This window comes from Neovison vison, chromosome 1 (genome assembly GCF_020171115.1).
Source record: "Neovison vison isolate M4711 chromosome 1, ASM_NN_V1, whole genome shotgun sequence".
In the NCBI taxonomy this organism is placed as follows: Eukaryota; Metazoa; Chordata; class Mammalia; order Carnivora; family Mustelidae; genus Neogale; species Neogale vison.
In genome coordinates, this window is record NC_058091.1 from 215,195,211 (window position 1) to 215,209,683 (window position 14,473).

General features: G+C 39.7%; 1 protein-coding gene across 1 annotated transcript in view; it reads right to left on the bottom strand.

Annotated features, from left to right (window-relative positions):
• Window positions 1–14,473, bottom strand: part of ANKDD1B (ankyrin repeat and death domain containing 1B) — a 66,474-nt gene that overhangs the window by 39,949 nt on the left and 12,052 nt on the right. The window contains exons 3-5 of the mRNA XM_044266890.1: window positions 13,135–13,233; window positions 1,681–1,779; window positions 1,460–1,564 (exon numbers count right to left, since the gene is read on the bottom strand). Of these exons, the coding sequence (XP_044122825.1) occupies window positions 1,460–1,564; window positions 1,681–1,779; window positions 13,135–13,233 (303 nt within the window). The remainder of the gene's footprint in view (window positions 1–1,459; window positions 1,565–1,680; window positions 1,780–13,134; window positions 13,234–14,473) is intronic.

Sequence of the window (14,473 nt, forward strand, 5' to 3'; positions counted from 1 at the left end):
CTTCAGCTCTGGTCATGATCTCCAGGTCCTGGGATGGAGCCCCACATCGGGCTCTCTGCTCAGCAAAGAGTCCGCTTCTCCTTCTGTCTGCCACGCTACTCCTGCTTGTCCTCTCTCTCTCTTTCTGTCAATAAATAAAATCTTCTTTAAAAAGACTAAGGTCAGGGCACCTGGGTGGCTCAGTGGGTTAAAGCCTCTGCCTTCGGCTGCCTTGTGATCTCCATCTGTCAAATAAATAAATAAAATCTTTAAAAAAAAAAAAGACTAAGGTCAGAAAAGAATGTGAAAATTTTTTACAAGAGGTAAAGTGAGGTATTACTGCTTAATTTCTGGAGAGAATTTTATGGAGAATAATGTTCTAGGCACAGTGAGAAGGAGGTCCCATTTGAAATCAAAATGTCAACCTCACAGGGTACACTCCCCTATGAGAAAAATCTAGAAGAAGATATTCCAGGAAAAAGTCCCTGGCACATAGGGTGTGCCCACTGTCATCTGAGAAGGGAGACAGGACAGCAGGATGGCACGGTGACTGGGGTCAGCTAGACCTGAATTCAAATCCTAGCTTTCACTTTCCAGTTTTGGGACACTAGACCAGGTACTGAGGTTCTGTGAGCCTCAATTTCATCACCTTTAAAAATAAGCAAAATCTTTCTGTATATGATTATGGGAATTAACATGATCATTCAGTCATTCAGCAATGATTTAAGCATCCATATACACCAGGCCCTAGACCTCTCAGTGAAATAATGTATATAAATAGCTTTCCTCTATACCTAGCACACTAATAAATACTCAGTAGGTGGTGGCTATTATTAGTATATATCTTCCTATGAAAAGAAAAAGAGGGACGCTTGGGTGGCTCAGTCACTAAGCATCTGCCTTCAGCTCAGGTCATGATTCTGGAGTCCTGGGATCAAGCCCTGCATCAGGCTCCCTACTGGGTGGGAATCCAGCTCCACCCTCTCCCACTTTCCCTGCTTGTATTCCTGCTCTCACTGTCTCTCTCTGTGTGTCAAATAAACATATTTTTTAAAATCTTTAAAAAAAGAAAATAAAAGAAATAGAATGTACACAAATATGGTTAACACTGCATTATATTCCATGACCCATTACTGCATAGTCTTGGATCAAATACACTCCCAAAGGCCACACATAATGGAGTAAAATGCAAACATACATTCTGAATACAAAACAAGGAGGATATTGTCCACAATGAGCCAGGATTAGGGAACAGAGAGGGAAAAAAGAATCTGGATGCTTGCTCAATGCTTCCTGCCCTTCTCACATGAGATGCCAGGGCCACCACCACCACTTCTCATCTGTTCTGCTGTCTCAGGGTGATGGAGGAGCTAGCTACGGGGCCAGGTCGCTGGCTGCTTTGGCAGCTCCAGCAGGAGTAGGAAGAAAGAGGAATTTTGTGGGGGTATGCATAGGACCTGTCCTACTATAGCAAATATACCTCATCAGGCTGGTCCAGGTCCTTCAAGTGCAGATCTTGAATGAGGTACTCCACAATGCGTACATTATTGCTCTGAGCTGCAAAGTGGAGGGCATTCATTCCATCCTGAAGAGAGCCAAGGTGAGCCAAGGTGAGGGACATAATTACATAGTGATCTTACGACTTCCCCATCCCACACTGGGGCAGCGTGAACTATGTCCTGGTGTGACCTACATACCTACCTCATTCTTGGCCCTTTGGTCTACTCCAGCTCGAATGAGCATGAGCGTGATCTCGAGGCTTCCAGACCAGGCTGCAAGGTGAAGTACTGTCAAGCCATGCTTCCCCAGGAAGAAAAAAGAAAAGCATCTATCACTGGAATGAGCCATAACACAGTCTCAGTCAACAAAGGCCAAGTGAAAATTAACAAAAAGGGGAAAAAACTTAATATATAGCAAATGTGATATTTCAATTCTATGGGGAAAAGGAATGCATTTAATAAGTGGTACAGGTACAAGTCAGTCTCCACAGGGAAGAAAATAAAACTAAATCTTATATTAGACACAAAAAAGAATAAGAAGAAAATCTAGACTTTAAGGTACAGTGTCTTAATCCACAAGTTATAAAAGGAAAGAATGGTGGTAAAGTCAAGAAACAATGATAGATTTTTAAAAATGTATTTTAATAAAGATAAATGGTTACTTTTTCTAATACATGAAACTTCTTGCAAATTAACAAAAAAGAAGGCAATTGAAATCACCAACTGAAAAAGTGGACCAAAAAAAAAAAAAAAGGCACTCTCTTAAGGTATTAGTGGAAATGAACCGTAATGGTTTGAGCAATCTGGCAATATCTATTGAAATTTTCAATTCAACCAGCGATCCCACTACTAGGAATCTATTCTTTGAAAATGAGTTTTTAGGACCTAATATTATGTAAATAAAAATATTAACTGTAGCCCTTTAAAAAGAAAGCAAGGTAAATGTCCATCAATATAAGAATGCTGAACAAATTAGGGCACAGTCAGATCACATCAAGCAGTCGTTAGAAATAATGAGTTAGAGCTATAAAAACTGACTTGGAGAGACTTCCAAGAAGTAGCTGTTAAATGTGAAGACTACAATGCAAAAAAAAAAAGTCCAATTTTTTATAAAACAAGCAATTACAAAAACTCATGTACACGTATTTATCTATATCTGTCTAAGGTGGGTATGTAGGTAGACAGATGTTCAATACCAATAAAGATATGATTCTATGAGCATGAGGAAAAGTACAGAAATAAATACATATACTCCATTAAATGTAGTTTAACATACTTGTTAAATGTAGTTACTGGAGAAGGAGCAGGTGCACAAAAAAGAAAAAACAGAGAAGACTGAGGTTATAAAAAGAATCCTATTTTTCCTCAAAAAGTTGAAAATAGAGCTACCCTACAACTCAGAAATCACACTACTGGGTATATACCCTAAGGATACAAATGTAGTGATCCGAAGGGGCATGTGCACCCCAATGTTTACAGCAGCAATGTCCACGATAGCCAAACTATGGAACGAACCTAGATGTCCATCAACAGATGAATGGATAAAGAAGATGTGGGATATATATACAATGGAATACTGCAATGCGGCCATCAAAAGAAATGAAATTTTGCCATTTGCAACGACATGGATGGAACTAGAGGGTATTATGCTTAGCAAAATAAGTCAATCAGAGAAAAACAATGATCATATGATTTCCCTGATATGAGGAAGTTGAGAGGCAACATGGAGGGTTTGGAGGGTAGGAAAAGAGTAAATGAAACAAGATGGGATAGGGAGGAAGACAAACCATAAGAGACTCTTAATCTCACAAAACAAACTGTGGGTTTCCGGTGGGGAGGGGGATAGGGAGAGGGTGGTTGGTTTATGGACATTGCAGAAGGTAAGTGCTATGGTGAGTGCTGTGAAGTATGTAAACCTGGTGATTCACAGACCTGTACCCCTGGGGCTAATAATATATGTTAATTTTAAAAATTAAAAAAAAAAAGAACATAGGGGTGCCTCGGTGGCTCAGTGGGTTAAGCCTCTGCCTTCAGCTCAGGTCATGATCTCAGGGTCCTGGGATCAAGCCCCGCATCGGGCTCTCTGCTCAGTAGGGAGCCTGCTTCCCCCTCTCTCTCTGCCTGCCTCTCTGCCTACTTGTGATCTCTCTCTCCCTCTGTCAAATAAATAAATAAAACCTTTTAAAAAATTAAAAATTAAAAAAAGAATGTAGATATCCATCAACAGATGAATGGATAAAGAGGTAGTATATATACAAATGGAATACTATGCAGCCATCAAAAGAAATGAAATCTTGCCATTTGCAACGACGTAGATGGAACTAGAAGGTATTGTGCTGAGTGAAATAAGTCAATCAGAGAAAGACAAATATCATATGATCTCCCAGATGTGAGGAATTTGAGAGGCAGAGTAAGGGGTCTGGGGAGTTGGGAAGGAAAAAAATAAAATAAGATGGGATCAGGAGGGAAACAAACCAGGGAGACTCTTAATTTCACAAAACAAGCTGAGGGTTGCTAGGGGGAGAGGGTGATTGGGTTGTGGACATTGGGGAGGGTATGTGCTATGGTGAGTGCTGTGAAGTGAGTAAGCTTGATGATTCACAGACCTGTACCCCTGGGGCAAATAATATATTATATGTTAATAAAATAATTAATTAAAAAGAATCCTATTTATATATAAATCATTTAAAATATTCTTCTATATGAAATTATATAGGTGTGCATGTGCATGAAATAGACTGACAGACTCAGTAAGTACCTACTGACCTTTAGGGATGCTGTGGGTAGTTAGACTTGTAGATAGAAGGAGCAGGAGAAAAGTGTGAAAGGAAACAGCCGGCAGTTAACATTGGCTGTCTCAGGAAGGTGGAATTGGAGAGTACTAAACTAGGAAAGTTGGGACATGCATCCTAGGCCCCAAGTTAGAGAAGTAATATAGAGGAGTTAAAAGAAACCGACCAATTTGGCTCTCCTACTTTCAAGTAGTCTTCTAGTTCACACTCAGCCTCATACTCCTTAACCTTAAGTTCATGTGTCTGATCTTCTGTTTCCTTTTATCTCTGTCAAAATAATCACCCATTGCTCTATTCAAGTGACTTCCATCTTAACTGCCTCTCCTAATTGACTTTGTTTGTAGTCAAGAAACCAGTTTGCTAGAGGTATACAGTATGACTAAAACAAGAAAGGAGGGTCTGTGGGGGGTACTTCCATTTGCCTTTTGGCATTTACTTTGGTTGCCCCAGAAACTGCATTAATGTATTCTCCTCTTCTCAGGAAAGTACAGATATGGAAAAGTGAAAAGGAAGTCCCAGATTATTGAGGTGTAACTCAGTGGTTCTCAGTGGGGGAGGTGGGCCAATTTTGCCCCCCAGGGGACATTTGGAAATGTCTGAAGATACTTTTGATTGATGTGGCTGAGTGGAGATACTGTCATTTAGTGGGTAGAAGCCAGAGATACTGCAAAGCATCCTATAATCCCAAACTGTCCCCCACAACAAAAAAACCATCTGACTAAAATGTCATAGGGTCACTGTTGATAAACTCTGCTTTAAATGTACACACTCTATAAAATGTACATTTCAGCTGTCACACTACCCAGTGAGTCTACTTAAGTCTATATATTTACAATTCCAATATGCAGAAAATGCTCATCAAGTTCTGCACTTTTTCCCAAGGACTAATGATGGACAATAACTCGTTGAGGTTCTTCAAGAAATGTGCCCTAAACACAATTTCCTTAATGACTCTGCTCTACAAATTAATGGTATCTACTCAGGAATACTAAATCCAGTTTCACATATGGCCAAAAAGAGGTCAGAAATATTTTTATATTTATTTTTTTTATTTAAAATCAATTAACACATAATGTATTATTGGTTTCAGAGGTAGAGGTGATCCATCAGTCTCATATAACACCCAGTGCTCATTACATCATGTACCCTCATTAATGTCCATCACTCAGTTACCCCATCCCCCACACCCTCCCCTCCAGCAACCCTCAGTTTGTTTCCTATGCTTAAGAGTCTCTTATGGGAGGCGTCTGGGTGGCTCAGTGGGTTAAGCCTCTGCCTTCGGCTCAGGTCATGGTTGCAGGGTCCTGGGATCGAGCCCCACATCGGGCTCTCTGCTCAGCGGGGAGCCTGCTTCCACCTCTCTCTGCCTGCCTCTCTGCCTACTTGTGATCCCTCTGTCAAATAAATAAAGAAAATCTTAAAAAAAAAAAGAGTCTCTTATGTTTGTCTCCCTCTCTGATTTTGTCTTGTTTTATTTTTCCCTCTCTTCCCCTATAATCCTCTGTCTTCCTTCTTAAATTCTACATATAAGTGAGATCATATGATAATTGTTTTTCTCTGATCAACATATTTAGCTTTGCATAACACCCCCTAGTTCCACCCAGGTCATTGCAAGTGGCAAGGTTTCATTTTTTGATACCTGAGTAGTATTCCATTGTATATACACACACCACAACTTCTTCATTCATCTGTCAATGGACATCTGGGCTCTTTCCATAGCTTAGCCATTGTGAACATTGTTGCTATAAACATTGGGGTGCAGGTGACTCTTAGGATCACTACATTTGTATCTTTGGGATAAACACCCAGTAGTGCAATTGCTGGGTCGTAGGGTAGCTCTATTTTCAACCTTTTGAGGAATCTCCATACTGTTTTCAAGAGTGGCTGAACCAGATTTCATACCCATCAACAGTCTAAGAGGGTTTCCCTTTCTCTGCATCCTCTCCAACATTATTTCCTGACTGGTTAATTTTAGCCATCTGACGGTGTGAGGTGGTTTCTCACTGTGGTTTTGATTTGTATTTCCTTGATGCCAAGTGATGTTGAACATTCTTTCATGTGTCTGTTGGCCATTTGGATGTCTTCTTTGCAGAAATGTCTGTTCGTGTCTTCTGCCCATTTCTTGATTGGATTATTTGTTCTTTGGGTATTGAGTTTGATAAGTTCTTCATAGATTTCGGATGCTAGCCCTTTATTTGATATGCCATTTGCAAACAGCTTCTCCCATTCTGTTGATTGCGTTTGGTTTTGTCAGCTGTTTCCTATGCTGTGCAAAAGCTTTTTATCTTGATGTAGTCCCAATAGCTCATTTTTGCCTTTGTTTGCCTTGCCTTTGGAGATGTGTCTAGCAAGAAGTTGCTGCAGCTGAAGTCAAAGATGTGTCTGCTGGTAGTCTCCTCTAGGATTTTGATGGATTCCTCTCTCACATTGAGATCTTCCATCCATTTTGAATCTATTTTTGTCTATGGTATAAGGAAATGGTCCAGTTTCATTCTTCAGCATGTGGCTGTCCAATTTTCTCAGCTCCATTTGTGGAAGAGACTGTCTTTTTTCCATTAGATGTTCTTTCCTGCTTTGCCAAAGATTAGTTGACCATAGAGTTGAGGTTGCATTTTTGGTTTCTCTATTCTGTTCCATTGATCTATACATCTGTTTTTGTACAAGTACCATACTGTCTTGATGATTACAGCTTTGTATTAGAGCTTGAAGTCCAGGATTGTGATGTCACCAGTTTTGGATTTTCCTTAGGTGGTCTCTTCCTCATAAGATGGCTTTAAGTTCCACACAAACTGATGACTCCAAAAATCATGTCTCCCTGTCAAACAAATGAATTGACATCCCCAAGGGATCACAAGACACCTGTTCAGTCATGAAGACATTGCACTGTGAGTTTTCCAAAGAATAGCAGTAAAACCAGATGCTCTGCAAGCCCTTCTCAGAAATATTATTGATAGAAGATAAATCACACTTGGATAGGAGCTCTATTTTTTCCTAAGAGGTCATTCCTAATTTCAAAGCAGGCAACACTTAAAGATTTCAAACACTAATCATAAAATCCAAGAGTCAGGAATTCAAACTGCCAACAACAGGAATCTTTGAAGCCATCATTCCTCAGAGGCTAAGAATCACTGCTCACAGATCTTAATTCCCTAACAAAAATGTTCATAAAACTATGTCTTGTGACAAGAAACTGACATGTCTAGGACAGTCTGTGAGCATGTGTCATGGATTACACTCACACTTGTACAGAATGTTCTGTAAAGCATGAAAGGTCCACAGTCAGTGGTGATCTACCCCTATCAATAGTGTGGTCATAGGTGAGGTCATTAATTCCCTCTGAGGAACACATGCACTGGAGTACATCCCCAGAGATAAGAAGCTGAGAGCTGATGTTGTCATTATTCTCTAAGCACCATCTGCTCTCCTCCTGAGAGTGGAGACCTTGACTCACATCTGTTAAGAGCCTCCATTTATCCAATGTGCGTCTTCCCAAGAATCAGGGATGCCACTGACTTTGAACCTGGAGCTCTCAGCACCTAGGCCATGGTTAGCTTGTAATGCCTTGAGAGATACATTATGTTAAAAGTCTTTGTCCTAGCTCCCTTAATAAACTGTACACCCCTCAAAGTAGGGACTGTATCTCATGCCAGTGCTTCCTGATATGATCACCTAGGGATCTTGTTAAGTCACATATTTTGATTCAGGAGGTCTGGGGTGGGGTCTGGGGTTCTGCATGTCAAGCTCCCAGGAAAGGCCAGTGTTTCTAGTCTCAGGACGACACTTTGAATAGCAAGAACTTAAATGTTATTAAATCTTCAGTAGCTGGCATGGAGATTTACCCACAGTAGGGAATGAATAAATATTGATGGTGAAGGGGTTCAATTGTTGGCTCTTTACAAATAGGTGTTAGAAGACAGATATGCCAAGTCAAATTCAAGGCTCATGACCCAGATAAAGAAAGTTTGACCAAACAGAGCATTGCTTGAATTATAAAAAGCATTTTCTTAGTTATGTTCAAATGCCACTGTGTATAAAGTTATAGAAATATTGAACTTAGTGAAACTTTCAAAGTGGAGTACAGAGGAATATCTGAAATATATATGTACAATACCATATTTCCCACCTGACAGCATTTTAATCTTACAAGGCCAAATTACAAAAAAAAAAAAAAATCCTGATGCTAGCTTCCAAATGTATGTCCAGGAACAACTGACTTACGGTCTGACAGAAACCAGTAGTATATTCAATATATTAGAAACATGGTGTTTATGAGAAAAGATGCTACCAACCTGGGCAATGGATGCATAAGTGTTTATTGTACAATTCTTTTCACTTTTTAGTATGTTAAATATTTGGGATTACAGTCTTGGGTAGGATGGAGTAAGTACATTGTCTCTCACCAAATGCAGCTAAAATCTCCAGACAAAATTCATAGAGCAGCTATTTGAGGACTCTGAGAAGTAAATGATATCAGGTAGATTGGGAAGTAAAAAATAACTCAGAATATAAACAAAGATTGTTTCCTGATTTGGTTTCTGTTTTTTTCCTTCCATACCTTGCACCTTGAACTCAATGCAGTATAAGTCACAGAAGTGTGCTCTGGGAACAGACAGAAAGAGCTCCAAGAGAAGCCCTCTCTTTCTAGTTTGAGGAGCAGAAGGGGGGCCCTACAGGACAAAGAAAAGTAGCAAAAATACTGCTTCTTTATTCTCCTCTGGCCCTGCCCCAGGCAAGCCTCATTCCCAAAGCTGGAACCCTGTGGTAGAAGGGGTAGCAACAGCACTAACTGGGCAAGCACCTAAGACTAACAGAGAAATCCTCTTGGACAGAAGAGTGGGTGGAGTGGGGACCCATGCTGGTTATTTTCCTTCCTCAGTCCCAGAAGCAGACCTAATTATGGGAAGCAACACAGCGAGCTCAGAGAGCACACCTTTGACTTTCTAGTCAGAATGGCAGGAAAAGGGGGAAAGGGACCCTGGAGCTGGAGAATGTGGGGGTGAGGATGCTGGAGAGGTGGAAGCTTGAGAAGTCAGTGTGTGGCCTCACCCTGATCTGTACACGGACCAGACCCTACAGAGCATGACCAAGGCCTGGCATGCAGAACTATGGAGGCAGACCACTGCCCAGGTCTCAGACTAGGCCCTGGATAGTGCACCCGTGGAGCAGGTCCAAAGAGCTCTGCAAAAGTGTTGAAAACTGAAGGGAAACTAGTGTCAAATGATGAAGAAACTGGTCCTCCCTATGTAAGGAAAAAATGAACCTTGACCTCTTCCTCACACTTTATACTTAGTAACTCAAAATGAACAATAGATCTAAATGTAAACATACAACTCTAAACATTTTACAAGAAAAATAGGAGAAAATCTTCATGACAAGTTAGGCAAGTCATTCTTAGGTATAATACAACACCCGGGTTCATTTTTTAAAATACTGCTAAGTTGGACTTCATCAAAATTAAAAACTTTTGTTCTGTGAAAAAGATATGTTACAGAGTATGAGAAAATATTTGCAAATCACAGATCTAACCAAGGACCTGTATCCAGAATATGTAAAGAACTCTCAAAACTGAACATTAAGAAAACAAACAACCCTATTAAAAAATATTCAGAAGATTTGAATAGACACATCTCCAAAGAAAATATACAAATGGCAAATAACACAAGAAAGATGCTTCTTATTATTAGCCATTAAAGAAATGCAAATTAAAATAGCAATGAAACACCAATACATATGCATTAGAAAAGAAAACACTGAGGAGAAAAAATGAAAATCTGGTGCACCTGGGTGGCTCAAATGGTTAAGCATCTGCCTTTGGCTCAGGTCATGATCCTAGGGTCCTAAGTTCGAGCCCCACATCGGATTCTCTGTTTCGCGGGGAGTCTCTTCTCCTCCCTCTGCCTCTTCCCCAGCTTGTGCTCTGTCTCTCTCCCTCTCAAATGAATAAATGAAATCTTAAGAAATAAATGAAAAAATGAAAGCTACAAGTGCTGATGAGGATCTGGAACAAATAGTTCTGCTACACTACTGCTGGAAATGCAAGGCCCAGCCAGGAAGGAAAATAGTTTCTTTCTTTCTTTCATTCTTTCTTTCTTTCTCTTTTTTTAAAGATTTCATTCATTTATTTGACAGACAGAGATCACAAGTAGGAAGAGAGGCAAGCAGAGAGAGAGGAAGGGAAGCAGGAGGCCCCCCGCCGAGCAGAGAGCCCCATGTGGCTGGATCTGAGGATCATGACCTAAGCAGAAGGCAGAGGCTTTATTCCACTGAGCCACCCAGCTGCCCCAGAAAATAGTTTCTTACATACAGCTTACTCTACCACCCAGATATCTTGCTGCTAGGACATTCTACTAGAGAAAGGAAAACTTACACCTACATAAAATTGGTACACAAATGTTGATAACACCTTTATTTGTTTTTTGTTGTTGTTGTTTGTGAATGAAACTTATATTTAGGTTTAGCCAGCTGGGCTCGGTTTAGATGACCCCAGTTTTGTTGGCAACATCCAAAGCATCATAGTCAGGAGCCAATTGAACATATGCCTTCTTCTCTCCATCAGGCCTGATCAGGGTGTGGACCTTGGCCACATCAATGTCATAGAGCTTCTTCCTAGCCTGTTCGATCTGGTGGTGGTTGTCCTTGACATTCACAATGAACACAAGTGTGTTGCTCTCTTCTGTCTTCTTCACGGCTGAATCAGTAGTTGGGGTGGCATAGGAGCTGGATGATGGCATGGTGATCAAGCCTGTTTCTCTTGGGGGTACTCTTTTGAGACTACTTGGGCTGCCTTTGGAGATGCAGTGTCATGGGCCATCAGAAAGTAGGTGATGTGCAGGTCATCTTTTTTTTCTGACCGTGAATGCCTTTCAGCACCACTTTCTTGGCCTTCAAAGTCTTTGCTTTGGCTTCACCTTTGGGAGGGTCAGGGGATTCCTTCTTAGCCTTCAGCAGATATCTTCATGAAAGACATAGCAACTTTATTTGTAATAGTAAAAAACAGGAAACAACTGTAATGTCCTTCAACAGGTGAAGGCCTAAATAAACCTGTGGCACATCTATATATAAAAATACTATTCAGCAACAAAAAGGGAAGAATTACCGATACATATAATACGAATGAATCCAGGAGAGGTTTTTCTGAGTGAAAGAGGTAATTGTCAACATTTTATATGCTACGTGACATCATTTACATGGCATTCTCAAAAACGCAAAAATATAGAGATGAAGAGGAGAGGGTTTGACTACAAAGAGGCGGTATGAGGAAATTTTCTGGGTAATGCAACTGTTCTGTATTTTGTTTACAGTGGTGACTACATGAATCTACACATGCCCTAAAATTCATAGAACTGTATACCAAAAAGAAAGAAAATTGTATTGTCCATTTAAAAATTAAAACAAAAAGTTACTGTATCAGGGTTTCAATGTCAAAATAAGAATAAACCCTTGGCAATCAGTTCTATTACCAAATCAACTTTTTCAGGCTAACATTGTAAAATAATCAAATAACAACTTCCAGACCCAAACAACATGTAAAGTACCATAACCATAATACAACTTACAATCCTCACAAAATTAGAGGGCTTTCTGTACCAGTTTTTAGTAAAGGGTACTTCTTCATTCTGATTCTACTACATAACAATCAACTTGCCTACCAATCTCAGAGGAATAAAGTAGACAGAGAAAGATGTGTCCCACTTGTAAAACAAAGAAAAATGTTCATCATTATCATGTCTAGGCCATGTCTATACCAACAAAACCAATTAGATGACCAGCTAGTTTGATCTGACTTCATTCACTCATCTTCCAAAGATTTACTAAGCACATAGTAAAAACCCAGGCTCCGGGAGAATGAAAGTAAAGCAGTGCTGAGCTTTATCTTCCAATGAGTCAATCCAGACAGAATATAGAATAGCTGTGGGGAAACCTACTTACTGAACACTTTAAGAACAATGGCCCATTTGATTAAGAACCAGGAGCCATAGTCCCTAGGATTCTAAAAACCAAGCCCATCATCCTCCATTGCAGCTGGAGATGATGAATGATATATTGGGTATATCCAGCCCAAGTGGTTTTCTTGTGCCATGGTAAAGTAGTAAGTGAAGTTAGGAAAGTTAGTAAAAATAGGGAGAAAATCCTTAGGGTGGGTTTTCATATCAATGCAGACAAATAGTTAAGCTGCTTTGGGGCTAAAAGTTTGGTCTCTGGAACCAGGTAAACCAGGTTTAAATCCTGCCTTCACCCTTCTTAGATGTATCTTGGGCAAGATATTTAACCTCTGTGTCTTGGGCTCTTCATATGATAACTGTGTATTTTTAGTAACCCTGTTCTTACAAGGTTGGGAGACAAGGTTGAATATTAAAAATCAAAATCCTAGGACTGGTGCCTAGTACATAATATGTACTTAACAAGCTTTATTAGAGTTCACGTAGCAAAGTCAAGACTTAATATCCCTTAGGCCAGTTAGCTTCTGTCCTCCATGTCCCAAATTATACTATAGGCAACCATTTTATTCTTTTTTTTTTAATTAACATATAATGTTATGTATTATTTGTCCCAGGGGTACAGGTCTATGAATCATCAGGCTTACACATTTCACAGCACTCACCATAGCACATACCCTGCACAATGTCCACAAATGCATATTACTGGCCGTAAGGTCAATATGAGAAAATGAGCAAAAGCCTAAGTCCTACAGGTAGCGGGTAAACAATTCAGTTACCAATACACCTTAAAGAGATCTTTCCAAAGTGAAAGCCGAATTTGGAAATATTGGGTGGGTATGTGAAGAAAAGATAACTGAAGTAACCAGATTTCCCCCATACACTGGTTATGCTCCAGTCCATTCTACCAAATGAAAATGAACTTACCTTATCAGCAATATCCACTCTTGCCTTGTGATTGAGCAAGAAATCCACAGCAGATATATGATTTGCCCCCACTGCAAAATGCAGGGCTGTGCGGTTCATCTGAGGAAACATAATTTGTGTTTTCCATCATCTAATTGTTATTCAGCTTCTTTATGATTCCTATGTCTTAAATGGTCATAATTTTCTATCATATGTTTATATGTGCATGGCATAACCTATGATTGATTGTAACAGTGTAAGGATTTTAATTAAAAAGTAAAAGTTGGGGCACTTGGGTGGCTGACTGGGTTAAGCCTCTGCCTTCGGCTAAGGTCATGGGTTCTGGGATCTCAGGGTTCTGGGATCAAGCCCCGCATCGGGCTCTCTGCTCATCAGGGAGTCTGCTTCCCCTTCTCTCTCTGCCTGCCTCTCTGCCTACTTATGGTCTCTCCCTCTGTCAAATAAATAAATAAAATCTTAAAAAAAAAAAAAAGTAAAAGTTGTAGGGATATCTGGATGGCTCAGTCAGTTAAGTGTCTGCCTTCAGCTCAGGTGGTGATCTCAGGGTCCTGGGATCAAGCCCTGCATTAGGCTCTGTGCTTAGCAGGGAGTCTGCATATCCCTCTCCTTTTCCCTCTGCCCCTTTCCCGACACATGCTTTCCCTCTCTTACTCAAATAAATAAAACCTTTAAAAATAAGTAAATAAAATTAAAAGTAAAAGTTGTATTTTCTCCCATATGCAATCACAAAGAACAGTAATTTTTTCTGCTTAGAATATATTGGTCATGTAAAACAAAAATTTTCCTAGATGTTCAACCCATATATGGTCTTTCTTCTATAATTTTTTGTACTGTTTATTTCACTTAAACAAATAAACTGCTTCAGAATGAAAGAAGGAAGAGAAGAAAAAAGAAAAGAACAGGACAATGTAGACACAGAAAAAGAAAGTTCTGACTGTCTGTTGTTTCAAAGGAAAGCCAATAAGGTGCTCCTGGGATGTCCAGAGACAGTTTACTGTGTTTCAGACAAGAGATGTTTTGCTTTTAAGTAAAATACAAGTCGTATTTCCCATATTCTAGACACTGGTTTTACTTCTAAACAAGGTACCTGCACATGGATTTCCTCCTTTATTTCAAACAAATAATGTACTGCAAAATTTAAATATCTGATATCCTTGGTAGCTAAAATGATGGTAAACTGATGTTTGACAAAACATATGTTATCCTGATAGTGTCTGCAATTTAGAGCTGTGTTCTGGTATGTCAAGCCAAAACAGCATCCAAGAGAATTCAATAAAACCACTTATATATATTTTTTCATCTCTATCATCACAGATTTTAAGGAACTCTACAACTAACT